This window comes from Bubalus kerabau, chromosome 4 (assembly GCF_029407905.1).
Source record: "Bubalus kerabau isolate K-KA32 ecotype Philippines breed swamp buffalo chromosome 4, PCC_UOA_SB_1v2, whole genome shotgun sequence".
NCBI lineage: Eukaryota > Metazoa > Chordata > Mammalia > Artiodactyla > Bovidae > Bubalus > Bubalus kerabau.
The window spans coordinates 142,372,847-142,389,503 of record NC_073627.1 but is presented as its reverse complement, the minus strand read 5'-3'; the positions used below and the strand labels follow the sequence as shown (position 1 = coordinate 142,389,503).

At 47.4% G+C, this 16,657-nt stretch overlaps 1 protein-coding gene across 1 annotated transcript; it reads right to left on the bottom strand.

Annotated features, from left to right (window-relative positions):
• Positions 1 to 3,090: 3,090 nt before the first annotated feature.
• SPINK4 (serine peptidase inhibitor Kazal type 4) lies at positions 3,091 to 9,820 on the bottom strand. Its single transcript, XM_055580284.1, has 4 exons — positions 9,760 to 9,820; positions 5,848 to 5,888; positions 4,782 to 4,894; positions 3,091 to 3,216 (listed from the first exon to the last, which is right to left on the bottom strand). The coding sequence occupies exons 1-4, from the start codon at positions 9,818 to 9,820 to the stop codon at positions 3,171 to 3,173; spliced, it is 261 nt and encodes an 86-aa protein (XP_055436259.1). The 3' UTR covers positions 3,091 to 3,170.
• Positions 9,821 to 16,657: the final 6,837 nt, after the last annotated feature.

Sequence of the window (16,657 nt, the reverse complement as noted above, 5' to 3'; positions counted from 1 at the left end):
CTATGATGATTTATTTGTGGGATTATTTGATTAATATTTGCCTTTTAATACTAGTTCCTTGGATTAAGGAACTTCTTTGTTTTGTTAACAGTGTATTTCAGGCACATTGTTAGGCTTATATTAGGTGCTCAATAAATATTTGGAGACTGAATGAATGTTGACCACACATATTAATAGTGAAATTTCCACTGCTGACTCGCCCACTGAGGCTCCGTCAGCACAGGGATTTATAGCATCCGATAGCCCTTGTATTCTTTGAGGATGAGCTGCCCAGCAGACATGCAGGGTAGTGACATGGCCCACTCACATAGAGCTGCACATCTGCAGGGCATCTCTGCCCAGGGAGAGTACTTGTCAGTTGCCCATTTCCGCAGGACATGATCAGTCCTGCTGTAGGGAAACAGATGGTGCTCTGTGATCCCACGGACATTGTTCAGCCTCACAGAGTTGGAAGGATTTTCCCATACATTGTTCCGTCAGTTATTTCTTCTTATCCTTTAAGGCACAGCTTAAAGGCTACTCCCTGTGAGAAGCCCTTCATCTGGTAATCAGGACTCTTTTAGTTGAAAACGGTTGTTGTTTAGTCACTCAGTCATGTCCGACTCTTTGCAACCCCATGGACTATACAGTCCATGGAATTCTCTAGGCCAGAATACTAGAGTGAGTAGTCTTTCCCTTCTCCAGCAGATCTTCCCAACTCAGGAATTGAACCAGGGCCTCCTGCATTGCAGGCAGGTTCTTTACCAACTGAGCTATCAGGGAATACTGAAGTAGATTGCCATTTCCTTCTCCAGGGGATCTTCCCGACCCAAGGATCGAACCTGGGTCTCTGGCACTGGCGAGTGGATTCATGACTGAGCCCACAGGGAAGCCCTAGTTGCAAATACCAGAAACCTATTCCAAAGAGATTGTTGAAATAGAAAATTTGTTGGTAGGATGTTATCTCAGGTAACTTTGGAAAATTCAAGGGCAGTTGGACTTCAGGAATACAAATGCTGCCTGAAATCCCTGTCTGTATCTCTCTGCACGTCAGCATCATTCACTTAGTCCTGCTTTTCCCACAAAGTAGGAAACATGGCTGCCAGCAGTCCCCACTTGGCATATTTTACAGCTTCGCTACCAGAGAGGAACTGCCTCTGTTTCCTGATTTCTGACTTAAAAAATCTGGAGAAGAATCTTCTGGCCATTGAGCAGTGGCCAGGGCAGCAGGGTCACATGCTGCAAACAGGCCTTTAGGAGTCCACACTTAGGTTGCAGGGTGGTTCCCAGAGATGGGCCCACAGTTTCCACACCTGTAAAGCAGGGAAGTTGGGTCTTTCTGTGTGGTGTCCTGGCACATTGCTTACCTTTGTGATTCCTCATCCTGTGAGTGGAAACCTGAGGGAGGAGAGGGTCACTAGGGAGAAACTTGGCTGAGATTCATCACCTGGGTGTAAGAGGGGCTTCCCACTTAGGGTAGAGACTTCCATGTCACTCAGGGTAGAGACTTACAGTATCCACTGTCTTCCTACACTGAGGGAACTAATTTTCAGCTTAGCACGTGGCCAACCAGAGAAAATAGTATTTCCCAGTCTTTTTTGCACTAGTATGGCCAAGAGGGTACATTTTACCCAGTGGGTTGTAGACAGTGTGTGCATCTTTTTTTTTTCTTAATAATCTTTCGGTTGTGCCACTTGACACGAGGGATCTTATTTTGCCAACCAGGGGTCAAACCCGCTCTGCCTGCTTTGGAAGTGTGGAGTCTTAACCACTGGACCACCAGGGAAGTCCCCAGCATGCATCTTATGGGAAGCATTGTCAGAGGCATAGAGTGCCCTTCCCCACCTCTCCAGCCTGTGTGTAGACATGACTACTGGAATTGAAGCAGTTATTTGGACATTGGGGTGGAAACTGATACGGATGGCAGAGTAACAGTATACAAGCAACATGAAATCAGCATACTATCTAGGTCTGTGTGTGAGAGAAAACTTCTATCTGTTGAAACCCCTGCTATTTTGGCTTTTTGGTCTGTCACAGCCAAACTTCATCCTATACCATCCCTATGCAGGTAGGAAACGAGGTTATGTTACCAGCAGTAGAAGGACCTTACAGATGGCCTCTTGGGGCCCTGGCCCCTGCAGACCTGTCAACAATTCCTGCCTAGGTTCCTGTTTTAGTGGTCCAGGGATTGATGGTCCTGTCTTCCCTGCCCTCACTCTTCTGGCAGTGTGGATTTTCCCACCGAGAGTTTCCTGCTCTTGCTGCCTACCCTAGAGCAGGAATCAGGGTCTGTGTGATGCTACTGCTGCCTGACCAAGTCCCTTTCGACCCTTCTTCCACCACCCCCACCTCTACCAGAGGCTCCTCCTATAAGCTTTGGTCAATGGAGTGGGGGTACCTGACATGTCCCACAGGCTGGGATCTCTGTCTAAGGTGGATTCCTGAAAACTGCATGTCCCTGTGAGCCCTGTGTGCAGTGTGACCAGTGTCAACACATTTAACAACCAGTCAGAGTGTGTTGACCAAGAGAGCAGAGCAGAGTCTGGAAGTCCTCTTGCTGTGGGTGGTCAGGGAGCAGGGGGACACTCCAGGGCTTGGGGAGCATCTGTTGTCATCAGTTATAGACCTAGACCAATACTGTAATAAGCAGTCAGGTGTATGGTGAACACCACCTGAATGTCAGCCATGGCAGTGTTGACGTGTGTGTGGGTCTGTATGTATGTGTGTGAGTGAGATTCGGGGTGCTGGTATAGCCCAGGGAGAAAGCTGTGAGGGGTGTGGGAGCCTCTCAAAGGCTGAGGCTGGGCCTTGCAGTGGCAGAGAGTACAGACTTCAGTTAGGTTCTTGACCTAAGTGACAGGCCGGGTTCGGCTCACAGGAGCACTGTACACAGCCCTGACCCCCTCAAGAAGGCAGAAGATACCTGGGACTTCCAGGGGAACATGTGACAAGGTTGAGGAGCATCAGAGTGATGGAGAGGACATCAGATTCAGAGTAGGGAAGACAGGGCCAAATTCCCCCATCCTCCAGAATCCGCCTTCCCCAAATCCCCAGAATTCCCCCTCCCCAGAATCCCCCAAAACACTGAACCATTGGCTGGGTTGAGCTGAATCTTTATTTCATGTCTCATCCTGCACCCCCACCACGGTTCTCTAGCCTGAAGCTTCACGGCTTAAGAGGCTCTGGTGGGGTCAGCATTTCCCATCCTTCAGGATCTGGATGTCCTGTCTGTTTTTCCTAGGGTCACAGCAGACGAGAATGAGGTCAGCTCCTCAGGAAGTGTAACATACCCTTCAGGAACCCCGGCCCAGTCTATCCCGTCTTGTGCTGAGCTCTGCCCACTCAGTTTACAGTGCGGGGGAGATCCCAGGTCTCCCTGGGCATATCCTTCTACTGTTTCTCACTCTGTATACCCTCCCCCTGGGAGGTTTCAGCTGCCTGGGCTTTCAACCACCTCTACGTGCTGCTGGCTGCATATCTGTCTGGCCTGGACCTCTGTCTTCAACTTCAGGCCTGTTTGTGCAATTGTTGACTGTGTATTGCCTCTGGGATGTTCCAGAGGCTCCACTGTCCACAAACATCATTGCCCCACAAGCCTGCTGCACACCCCCAGCCCCCCACCAACATGGCATCCCCAGCTGCCCCGGCCCACAAGTTAGAAACCAGCATGTTGCTCTTGCTTCCTTCCTGCCCACCACCCACCCCGACCCCTCACATCCAATCTCACAGCTTATGGGTTCTACTCCCAATGGAAGCATGAGTCTTTAATTATCATGATCTTTTTCTAAGTTAGGATAGTGTCCTTGCTGCTCTCCTGCCCATCTCTCTAGGGTGTTTCAACTGTCAGCAACTTCTCTTCTGTGATCTCGCTTAGTGCTGGACGGCACAAGATCTTATGAGTGAAGTGCGTTAGTCGCTCTGTCGTGTCTGACTCTGCGACCCCACGGACTGTAGCTGGCCAGGCTCCTCTGTCCATGGGGTTTTCCAGGCAAGAATACTAGAGTAGTTTGCTATTGCCTTCTCCAATGAAAGAAGAAATGAAACCAAATAGGAGATCTGATGTACCAAGGTCATGTTCTGGCCTTCTCACTCTAGACTCATCTCTTGTCTCTCCCCCATTCTCTTTTACACTTTATACTCTAGCATATCCAACTTCTTATTTTTCCTCAAATACAAACTTTCTTCTAGATCTTTCCAAACTCATTTTTCTACTTGGAATTACCTTTCCTTGTTTATTCTTTCTCCAACCTAGTTCCTACTTATCCCTCAGGGCCAAGCTGAGATGTCCCTTGTTCTAGGAAGTCTGCCCTGCCCTGGCCTGGCACCCACAGTACCCTGTGCACCCCCATCTGAGCCTTTAGCATTCTGTGCTGCAATGGGCTGACTGTCAGCTTGACTTCTGCCTTAGACTGACCATTGCCCCCAGGAGCTGATGATGCTGTCTAGCTTTTTATATCCTATTGTATCCCCAGTGCCTAGAGCAGAGCAAGTGTTCAATAAATAGTTGTTGGCTGGAGGAATAAATGAACAAGTAAGGTCACCTAGTCAGGGGGCAGAACAAGGAAAAGAACCCAGGGTTTCCGCCCTCACCCCCAATGCCCCACTAGTGGGCTTTCTGCTTGGAACCACGTGCCTTCTTTTGATTTTATTTGCACTCATTCTGTTACGAGCAAATGGAGGACTTGTCCCAGGCCAAGTATGAGTAAAGGAAGAGATAGGTCAAGTCCTGCTCCTTTCATACTCGCACGCACCACAGATGGAGCCCACCCAAGATGGCCCGGGGGAATGCAGGGTGGACTTACATCCGAGCCAAGCAGAGCTTGCATTCACTCTCATACGTGACCCCGTCAGTGCCACAGACTGGGTCGTATGTCCGGGGGCAGGCTGGAGACTCTACCATGTGTTCACAGATGGGCTGTGGGAGAGAGAAAGGGGGACACTCAGGGATCCAGAGACAGGAGGTACCAAGGGGCTCTGCTTGGAACAGGGCTGAGGGGGTTCCAGGGAGGAGCCAGATTCAAGAAGGCCCCAGTGTGGGTCCGAAGAGCATGAAACCAAGCATGCAGGGCCCCATGGCACGTTTGCTTGTCTGTGTGTGTATGTGTGTGTGTGTGTGTGTGTGTGCAAGCGCGCGCGCCTGGCCATGTGTGGCTGTCGCTGTGTGCATAAGGATGCACCTGTATCTGCTGTGTATGTGTGTGTGTGTGTGTGTGTATGTGTGTGCGTGCACACGCGCCTGACCATGTGTGGCTGTCACTGTGTGCATAAGGATGTACCTGTATCTGCTGAGCCCAAGTATGCGGGCTACCAGGTAAATACCTGTCTTCATGGGTTCACACACTCTTCACAGGGTCTAAGAGAAATTCTGGTCTTACTGAGGACCCAAGAAGAGAAACAGCCATAATTCCTAGGAGGCCTGCCTCCCTAGAGGCTCCTGAACTCACCCTGGCCTGCATGACTATCAGACTCCTGGTATGAGGAGGCTGGAGCCCTAATTGAGGCTCTGTCTAAAAGGGTTTCAGGCCAGCCCTGAGGGTCAGGACTAGGATGGGGGCCTGGGGTAGGGGTGGGGAGTGAGGGGGACAGTGCTGTGCAGCAGTGAAGGCCCCAGGCCCGAGAGACCTGCATTCTGCACTGATGAGCTGTGTAGACTTTGGCAAAGGGGCTGGGCCTGCTCAGCCTGGAAGAGCTAACCTAGGGAGCTTGCAGCCTCAGGAGGCTGCCCTGACCACTGTGGCACCATTGAAGGTGTCTGAGAAGGAGCGTAAAGAAGAAAATCCCTTGTCTCCCAGTATGGATGAGAGGGCTCCCCTTTGAGAAGGAAGGCCGGGACAGCAGCCCTGAGGCCGGAAAGAGCAGGTGCCTTACCATTCTCCAGAAAACCAACTTTGCTGCCGACATGGACACCTCTGAAAGGCAAAGAAGCAAGAAATTAGGGGATGTTGGCTTTAGGCCCTAGGTACCAGAGTCTGAGGACACTTTCTTCAGGGACCTATCCCAGCCACCACCCAATCTGGAATTCCTCAGGGAAAGGTAGTGAGTAAGTCACAGACAGGGCTCCCAGAAAGCTCATATGACATTGTCAGAACTGGGACAGAAAGCCTAGAATTAGGGAGATTAAAGTCTAGTCTGTTTCTCATTAGTAAGATCCCACTGGGCTTGTCCAAGGACCATAACCACTGAAGCCCGTGCACCCTAGAGCCTGCAAGTTGATGCTACCGAGCCCGGCGCCTAGAGCCTGAGCTTTGCAACAAGAAGCCTGCCCACCACAACAAAGAGTGGCCTCCCTAGAGAAAACCCACGCACAGCAATGAAAACCCAGCACAGCCAAAAATAAATTAACCAAAGGACAAATATTGAAAAGAAGAAAAAGAAAATAATTCAGTTACTATGTACCAGGCCTTGATAATACATGATCTTGACTACTGTTCAGAGCTTTCTCACTGCTGTGTAACAGGGAGGAGAGGAGGCAGAGGTCTGTGACCCGGATCCCACCACAGGACTGAGGCACACATTTCCTCAGCTGCCAGGAGCACAGGCTGCTCACAATGAGTGCTTTCCCAGGAATTACCCTCGGAGAATGGAGCTGCCTTGCCCAAGGTGGCATTCCTACCCAGGAACAACCCACATCCAATGTCAGGGTGAAGTGGGTACAATGGTCTGAAGTCCTCATCTCAGAACAATGCTCCAGGGCCACCCCAGCTCCTCTGCATGGCAGTCACTGTCCCTCTCCCCTCCCAGGTGTTTCCCCCGAGTGCTCTCCAGCAAACTACACACAGATCCCAGAGTCTGCTTCCCAAAACTCGGCCAATCTGTGAAAAAGGTTCATAGGTAAGGCAACACAGTTTGTTAAGGGCAGAGCTGGGATTTTCCCGTGGCTCTGTAACTCCACACATGCAGTTGTGCCCCACAGCCCTTTGAGGTCTGGATGAACAGGACCTCAGCAAATTGTGATGTGACTGGTGAGTGTGACAGGTGGAGGAGGGAATGGAATGGAGCTGGATCTAAGGCCACAGGTGTTAGGAAAGGGTCTATAAAAACTGAAGAAGGGTAGGCTGCTTCCTGAAGTCTCTGAAGGGCTGTCCTGAAGCCCAAGGAGAGAGGAACTCTTCTTAACTTCACAAGGCAGAGCCCATCTGCACGAAGAGGCTGCAAAGAGGCAGGTGTGGATTCCAGAACGTTCTCTCAATGGGAGCTGTGCATTAACGAAAGAAGCTGCCTCCAGAAGTGGAGAGTTCATCCCTGGAGGTGGGTGGCCATCCCTTGGTTTAGGTTTTTCTGGAGATGCTATTACAAGAGATTTCCAAGGTGGAGAGGAAGAAGGGAACCAAGATTGACCACTGGTGCACAGTTTAAGCATCAACATGCAAATCCAGTCTTCTCATCACACTGCTCAAAACCCTCCAGTCATAATTACCCAATCTGGAAATTGTCCAAATGTCCTCCAACAGGCGAGTGAATAAACCCTGACACACATACAATGTGACTCAACTCAACAGTAAAAACAAAGCAATAACTGATAACATGCAACAACATGGCTGAATCTCAAAAACTCGCTGAGCCAAAGAAGCCAGACACAAAAGACAGCATCCTGTATTGTTTCATCTGTGGGATATTCTAGAGGAGGCAAACTAATCTATGGTGGAAAAATGTCAGAGCCAGGGTTGCCTCTGGGGTGGGAATGGGGTGGGGCAGGGATGAACTGGCATGAGGGAAATTTCTGGAGTGATGGAAACATTCTGTTTGTTGATAGGGGGCTGGGTTACACAGGTATATGCCTCATCAAAACTCATTGAATAGGATTCGCTGAGTGATAAGATGTGTGCATTTCATGGTACATAATTGTTGGTGGGGGAAAGCATTTTAAAAAATGAATAAAGCCCTTCCAGGGCTCCATGTCATGACCACTAAGACTCTTCATCTTATGTTGAGGGCACTGTGTGAGATGATCCCAAACTTCCCCTGGGCCACTTCCTCGTCCACCTCCTTGCTGTGCCCCTCTGCCCCTGCCCTTCCTCTCTGCTCACTCTTCCGGAACAGGCTCTCTCCACTTATGCTGGTTCCTCTGTGGTGTCAGTTTCTTTCTGGATGATGTGGGAAGTTGCATTTACCCCCAACTGCCCTTGATCTTGGCCCAAGTTTTCTTCCCCCTTCCTCATACAGCCCAGGCAGGAATCTGAAATGGACAAAAGGACTCCCTTTAGGGCAGCCTCTTCAGTGTTCCCAACAAGAGAACTGCTCAGGGAATTGATGCCAGGCTGGGAGTAACCTGGCTGTGCTGGGCCAGAGTCTCCGGATCCATTCTCTATTGCTTCAGCCTCTAGTCTATGTCCCCAGCCAGGGAAATGGCTGTGAGACTGACTGTGAGGTCGGTGTCCCTGATGTCCTGCTCAGACCCACCCTGTAACATCATGACTTTGTCTGGGTATGTCCTAAGGAGTCTCCCTGCTTCTCCTTTGACTCTGTTCTCAAGGTAGCAACCTGAGCGATCCTTTTAACATGTGACTCTGCTCATCACCCTTTAGTACCTCCCATTTCACTCACAGGAAAATCCAAGTTCTCACATTGACTTTCAAGGCTTTATCCATTATAGTTCACAGTTGCCTGTATCATCTCATCTCCTGTCTCTCTGCACCTTGCCCCTCACTCCTTTCGAGTCCCACTGGCTTCCTTGCCATACTCCACATATTCCACACATGCTTCTACCTCAGGGCCTTTGCACTACCTGTTGCCTCTGCCTGGAAACCACTTCTCTCACTCCTCCACCTCCTTCAAATATTGCTCAGACATCAGCCTCTCAGAGAGAAGTCCCCTGCATTAACATTGCAACCCCCTCTCAATCCCCATCACCCTGCCCAATATTTTTTTTCTTAGCCTTTATCACCATCTAAATACTGTTTAATATATATTGCACCTATCTTATTGATTGTTGATTCTCCTCATCCTACCCCATTAAACTTAATATCTATCAGGGCAACTCTTTTTCTGTTTTGCTTGCTGATAAGTTTTAAGGGCCCAGAACAAGGCCTGATACCCAGCAGAAGTGAGACTGCAGAGGTACCCAGCCTCTGAGCAGGCCCCACTCCAGCAGCATGTGTTCAGCCCAGAGTGAGGGTTCCCTTGTGCTCACATGACTGCCTCAGCCCCACAGCCACAGTCTATCAGAGCAGATGGGAGCCCAGAGGACCCGGCCAGGCTTCCTTCAGCACCCACCCTGCAGCCAGTAGACTTGTCAATCTCCCTGGAGACAGGCTGTCTCCCTCTGCCTCCCCAGTCTCTAGCCCAGTAGCTGCTCAGGGTCGCTTTGAACCAGAACAACCTCCTATGTCACAACTGGAGAAACAGAGGCCCCAAGAGGGGAGGTGTGTTTGTGTGTGTGTGTGTGTGTGTGCTTAGTTGCTCAGTTATGTCCAACTCTTTGCAATCTTATGGGCTGTAGCCCTCCAGACTCCTCTGTCCATGGGATTCTCCCAGCAAGAATACTGGAGTTGGTTGCCATGCCCTCCTCCAGGAGATCTTCCCAATCCAGGGATGCAACCCAGGTTTCCCACATTGCAAGTGGATTCTTTACCATCTAAGCCATGAGGGGAGAGGACTTTTGCAATTCTGAGCCAGAGGTAGGATTGGAACTCGAGTTTCTTTTTTCCTAGCCCAGGGTGCAGAAAGAAGGTTTATGCAGAAAGCCAAGGTCTCACGGGGTGCCCCAGGGCCTGCCTCTGCCCTACGCCAAGCTCACCTACCAACACCAAGCCACAGAGAATCCAGGTTCTGTCTACTCACCCCTGTCCACAAGGAAGAGAACAGCCAAGGCCAGGGCAAGTATCCACAGGCGGGCAGCCATGCTGATCCCAGGCTATGTGGCCTCAGGGAGCTGGGGCCTGGGCCAGGGATTGATGGGGGCCTGTATATAGTGCCGATCCCCACCCTTATCTTATCTGAAGCCAGGTGGAGAGCTGGAGGTGTCACCCGGAGGTAATATTTGCACCCTGACATCAAGAAAGGGTTTGTTTTCTACAGAGACGCTGAGCTCCAAGTGGCCTGGGGCGGGGGTTGGCCTGGCGATGGTGGATTTTGGAAGTGAGAAAAAGTTTGGACTTGCAAAGCTGACTCCAGTCTGAGGCAAGAGGGAGAGGAAAATTGAAATAGAGGAAAACAGACAGAGACTAATTCAGAAATACTGAAAGACAGAGAGATCAAAATGAAAACAAAAAGCTGCAACTTTGGGACTTTCCAAAGTGGTCCAGTGGCTAAGACTCCGAGTGCCCAATGCAGTGGGCCTGGGTTCCATCCCTGGTCTTGGAATTAAGACCCCACGTGCCACAGGGCAGCTAAGTCTATGTGTCACAATGAGAGAAGCGCTGCAATGAAGACCCAGAACAGCCAAATAAATAAATAAATTTCATTTGTTTAAAAAACAAACAAACAAAAAAAAGAGAATGAAAAATCCTCAGGACTTCCCTGGAGGTCCAGTGGCTAAATGTCTGCATTCCCAGTGCAGGGGGTCCAGGTTCAATCCCTGGTCAAGGAACTAGGTCCCACATGCCTAAACTAAAGCTCCTGTATGCCCCAACGAAGACTGAAGATCCTGATGGCTGCAACTAAGATGTGTTGCAGCCAAATAAGTAAGTTGTGAAAGTCGCTCAGTCGTGTGTGACTCTTTGTGACCCCATGGACTATACAGTTCATGGAATTCTCCAGGCCAGAATACTGGACTGTGTAGCCTTTCCTTTCTCCAGGAGATCCTCCCAACCCAGGGACTCAAGCCAGGTCTCCTGCATTGCAGGTGGATTCTTTACCAGCTGAGCCACAAGGGAAGCCCAAGAATACTGGAGTGGGTAGCCTATCCCTTCTCCAAGGGATCTTCCCAACCCAGGGATTGAACCTGGGTCTCCTGCATTGCAGGCAGATTCTTTACCATCTTGAGTCACCAGCCAGCTTTAGTAGTGCCTAGTTGTCTTTAATTTCATTCAAAACAATTTTTGTTAGATTGTATTGTGACAGCTGTCATATCAACCTGCATTAAAAAAGTAACATCGAATAGGTGAGTTTTTGTGCAGCCATTTTAATACTGAAGATGGAAGAAAAACAGGAACATTTTTGGCATATTATTTGCTTTATTATTTCAAGAAAGATAAAAATGCAACTGAAATGCAAAAAAGATTTGTATGGAGAAGGTGTTGTGACTTATCAAACAAAAGTGGTTTGGTAAGTTCCATGCTGGAGATTTCTCACTGGAAATTTACCCCTCCACAGTAGGGGTAGAAGTTGATAGCAATTAAATCGAGACATTAATTGAAGTCATCTTGTGCCACAAGGGAGGTAGCTAATATACTCAAAATATCCAAATCAAGTGATGAAAGTAATTTGTACCAGCTTGGTTATGTTAACTGCTTTGATGTTTGGGTTCCACATACATTAGTTAAGAGAAAAAACCTTCTTGATGGTATTTCTCCATGCAGCTCTCTCTACTTAAACATCAGGAAAACGTTCTGTTTTTAAAACAAATTGTGACAGGCAATAAAAAGTGGATACTGTACAATAATGTGGAATGGAAGAGATCATTCAGCAAGCGAAATGAAACACCACCAACCACACCCAAGGCCTGTCTTCATTCAAAGCAGGTGATGTTGTATATATGGTGGGATTGGAAGGGAGTCCTCTATAATGAGCTTCTTCCGGAAAACCAAATGATTAATTCCAACAACTGCAGAAGACGCAAGAGACTCAGGTTTGGTCCCTGGGTCAAGGAGATCCCCTGGAGTAGGAAGTGGCACCCCACTCCAGTATTCTTGCCTGGAAAATTCCATGGACAGAGGAGCCTGGTGGGCCACAGTCCATAGGGGCACAAAGAGTTGGACACGACTGAGAGACTGAGCACATACACTGCTCCCAATAAGACCGACTGAAAACAGCACTGGATGAAAAGCATCCAGAATTCGTCAGGAGAAAAAGCATAATCTTCCATCAGGGTACCGCAAGACTGCGTATCTATTTGATGACCAGGAAAAAACTGTTACAGCTTGGTGGGGAAGTTCTGGTTCATCTGCCATATTCACCAGACATTGCAACTTTGAATTTCTATTTATTTTGGTCTTTACAAAATTCTCTTAATGGAAAAAAATGTCCATTTCCTGAAAGATTGTAAAAGGCACCTGGAACAGTTCTTTCATCAAAAAAATAAAATTTTGGGAAGATGAAATTATGAAGTTGTCTAAAAAATGACAGAAGCTAGTGAAACAAAATGGTGAATATGTTGTTCAATAAAGTTCTTGGTGAAATGAACAATGTGTCTTTCATTTTTACTTAAAAAACCAAAGGGACTTGTTGGCCAGCCCAATACAGGATATATGAATAAGACATTTGATTATCTGTTTTCAAGGAATTTCTGATTTATAAAAAGAATAACTAAATTTTATTTACATACACATTCCTCTAATTCATTTAGATCAGTGATTTGCAGCTCCATCTGCCAGATAAATTTCCCTGGGGAGAACTTTAACCTGTGCATGCAGAGCCCCAACCTAAAATATATGAATCAAAGTTTTAAGTTTTTTTTTTTTTTTTAAAGACCTTTTTATTTTGAATGGTTTCAATCCTACAGATAGGTTGCAAAAAATTAAATGATTAAGAAATAGAACTATTTTATCTATTAAATTAAGCTAGAGCTTGCCATCATCATCCTACCACACAAAAGTCTATAAAAACTTCAGTCATTTTCATCTCAGCATGATACTCGCTATGTGATCTTATAATTCTCAATTAAAGAGAGTAACTTCAATGAAAGAACAAGTCCTGTGAGAGAAGATACCAAGAAGGAATCCTAATGTTAAAGAAATATTTCTCCATAGTAAGCCTGATATGGTAGGGATGCTTCAAACATATTTATCATGCCCATAGTCTTTATTTATTTATTTTTATTTTTTAAAATATAAATTTATTTATTTTAATTGGAGGCTAATTACTTTACAATATTGTATTGGTTTTGCCATACATAAATATGAATCTGCCATGGGTGCACACGTGTTTCCCATCCTGAACCCCCCCTCCCTCCTCCCTCCCCATACCATCCCTCTGGGTCATCCCAGTGCATCAGCCGCAAGCATCCTGTACCATGCATTGAACCTGGACTGGAGATTTGTTTCACATATGATGTTATACATGTTTCAATGCCATTCTCCCAAATCATCCCACCCTTGCCCTCTCCCACAGAGTCCAAAAGACTGTTCTATACATCTGTGTCTCTTTTGCTGTCTCGCATACAGGGTTATCGTTACCATCTTTCTAAATTCCACATATATGCATTAGTATACTGTATTGGTGTTTTTCTTTCTGGCTTACTTCACTCTGTATAATAGGCTCCAGTTTCATCCACCTCATTAGAACTGATTAAAATGTATTCTTTTTAATGTATCATGCCCATAGTCTTTCATTTTCATCTTAACATAGTAGTACTATAAATAAATTCAGAAACAAATTTAAAATGGCTACCCTTGTATTATTAATTGTATTTCTATTAAAATTAACCCAATCTGATGAAAAAAATAGTTAAGTGAACCAATGGGAAGGACTCTTGTTCAAGAATAGCCGCTTTGGGGGTCACAGGCAGCCAGACAGTCACCTCTACAGACTGATGGAAGCCTCTATCTGCAACTAAGCCCACCAGAGGTCCATAACTGAGCTTTGAGCTCCTACTGCCCCTTCTCAGATATGCCTCAGAGATGGAGGGACAGGTGGCAGCTGTCCTTCCATCACTAGCTGGGCAGAGCAAATATTTAACCACGATTTCCTGTCCTAATGTAAGAACGTCATCTCGTAAAAATAGGGAAACTTTAAAGGTCATCTGGGTCCTCTCCCCTTTTCCACTCAGGCCTTCCTACAGCAGCCCTACAAAGAAGTCATTCATCCTCCAGTGATGGGGAGAAGTTTCACTGTTGGATTTTTTTAAGGTTTGATTTTTTTAATTTATTTTTTTATTGAGGTATAGATGAAGTAGAATGTGATATAAGTTGCAGGTGTACAACATAGTGATTCATTATTTTTAGTCTATACTTCACTTATAGTTATTATAAAATGTTGGCTATCTTCCCTGTGCTATACAATATATCCTCACAGCCTATTTATTTTATCCAAGTAGTTTGTACCCCTTAATCCCCTACCTGTATCATGTCCCCACCCCCACTTTCCCTCTCTCCACTGATAACCATTAGTTTGTTCTCTGTATCTGTGAGTCTGTTTCTGTTTGTTATATTCATTAGTTTGTTTTACTTTTTAGATTCCACATATAAATGAAATCATACAGTATTTTTCTTCATTTGGTTTTGAACAGAGCCCGTTGTCACACAGAAGGAGTGCTTCCCTGTCTCCAGCCTCCTGCACCTGCCTGAACCCCAAATGAACCTCCAGGCTGAGCAGGGCCTGTTCCTTGCCTGCCCCTGCCCCTTGCATATGATGAAGCTCCTGGGCCTCTCTGCATTTCTCACCTGGTCCCCAGGTCTGTCTGCCAGTGTCCCAGGTTAGAATTAAAAGGGGACAGAATGGAGCAAAGGAGCTTCTCACCTCCCTTGTTTTGGACCTTAGACTTTTATGAATGTGGCAGGAATGGCTGCAAGCAGTTTGTGATTGAGTGAGTGATTGGTACTAACTGAGCAATAGAACTGTATTATCACCATTGGCTTGAGTCCCATGAATGAAACATGCTCAGTGTTTTAGGGGGGTCCAAGACTAACCTATCCTCCTGGGAAGTTAGAGGAGGTCACGTGCCAGAGTCCAGCTCCAGCAGCCAGGGGATCAGCCTGAAGGGATGAGCGCTGTTGGCGGGAAATGATGTAGCCTCTGACCCGAAGTACGGGACTACGTGTTTGTGCTAAGTCGCTTCAGTCGTGTCCGACCCTGTGCAACCCCATAGACGGCAGCCCACCAGGCCCCCCCACCCCCATCCCTGAGATTCTCCAGGCAAGAGTACTGGAGTGGGTTGCCATTTCCTTCTCCAATGCATGAAAGTGAAAAGTCAAAGTGAAGTCGCTCAGTCATGTCCAACTCTTAGCAACCCCATGGACTGCAGCCCACCAGGCTCCTCCGTCCATGGGATTCTCCAGGCAAGAGTACTGGAGTGGGGTGCCATTGCCTTCTCCCATTTCAAGCATCAGGTTCTCTTTTATACTTTTTCAAAAGCATTAGGTCAGAGGATTGACATTTTCAGTTCCCCCTCACCCATATTATTGTCTCACTGCTGCCTTTCAAACAAGAGTTCCTGCCTCAGCGATTCTCTCAGAATAGTGTTTACTTGTGATTACATTGTAACTCATGCTTATGTCTGGGCTGCATACCACATTTCTCAGTTTATTTCTTATCTTTCTAAATCCTGCTTGTCCTTAGTATCCTAAGCTCACTATCTCCTAAAAAGGCTTCTAACTATTCTTAATTATTCCTAAACCCTAAACTCAGCAAACTTTTTCTGCTATAAACATTTCCCTCACAAACAGGTCTCAGATAACAATCTTTCCCATGGCCTCAAGCTGTGGCCTGGGTGCTCATCCTGGGACATTCTTTGCAAAAATCCTTGAACAAATGTCAATGGTTACTTAATAGATTATTTTCTGGGCACAACTGCAGAAGGCTTTGTGCTTTCTCAGGCTTCTCTCAAGAACAATAAGCACCTTAACATTCTTTCCAGCCAACTCAACGGAAGAAAGGAAGAAACAAGTCAGAATCATAAGAGCTAACTCCTTCATCCTGGGTCCTTGCCTGCGGAATGAGGAGAGGGGGCTGGGGCCGTGCCTCCATTTTGTCAGTAATGCCTAATGCGGCTCTCGACAGTCATGGGTGAGTGTGTGGGGCAGGATGTAACAGACTGGAGCAGTGTTGGAGGCAGAGGAAACAGAACGTAAAGGAGCCCTGAGGCTGGAAGAAGCTTGGCACTAGCAGAGAACATAGAGGCCAGTGCAATCATGGTGGGGTCAGTGAGTAGAGAGGGGCCTGAAATCAGCCCAAAATGAACCAGGGGGTGAATGACTGCCCCCCACCCCATACCTGAGACTGCCCCCCATCCCACATCCCACAGCCTCCCAGCTGTGGAGTCTGGGAGCCAAGCCTGTGGCCTTCTTTGCCTTCCCTCTGAGTGTATAGATTCAGCTTCCTAAACAGCTCTAATTTTTTTAATTGAAAAAAATTTTTGGAGGCGGGGCTGTGCCGGGTCTTCATTGTAGTGCACAGGTTTCTCTAGTAGTGACTCACAGGCTTAGTTCTGAGGCATGTGGGATCTTAGTTCCCTGACCAGGGATTGAACCCGCATCCCCTGCACTAAAAAGTGTTAGTGCAGTGGAACACCAGGGAAGTCCTCTCCCAAACAGCTCTTGACTCTGTCCCTCTCTGCCCCTGCCACACTCTGACCACCCTCATCTCTCACCTAGACTATCTATGGCCACCTCAAGCGTTCTCCCAGCTCACATCCCTGGCTCCTCATCTGTCTCCAGACCACTGCACATAGCAGCAGGACAAGCCTCCTAAAAGGCTAACTGGACTAAGTCAGTTCAGTTCAGTTGCTCATTTGTGTCCGACTCTTTGCGACCCCATGGGCTGCAGCACACCAGGCTGCCATCACCAACACCCGGAGCTTGCTCAAACTCACGTCCATTGAGTTGGTGATACCATCTAACCATCTCATCTTCTGTCATCCCCT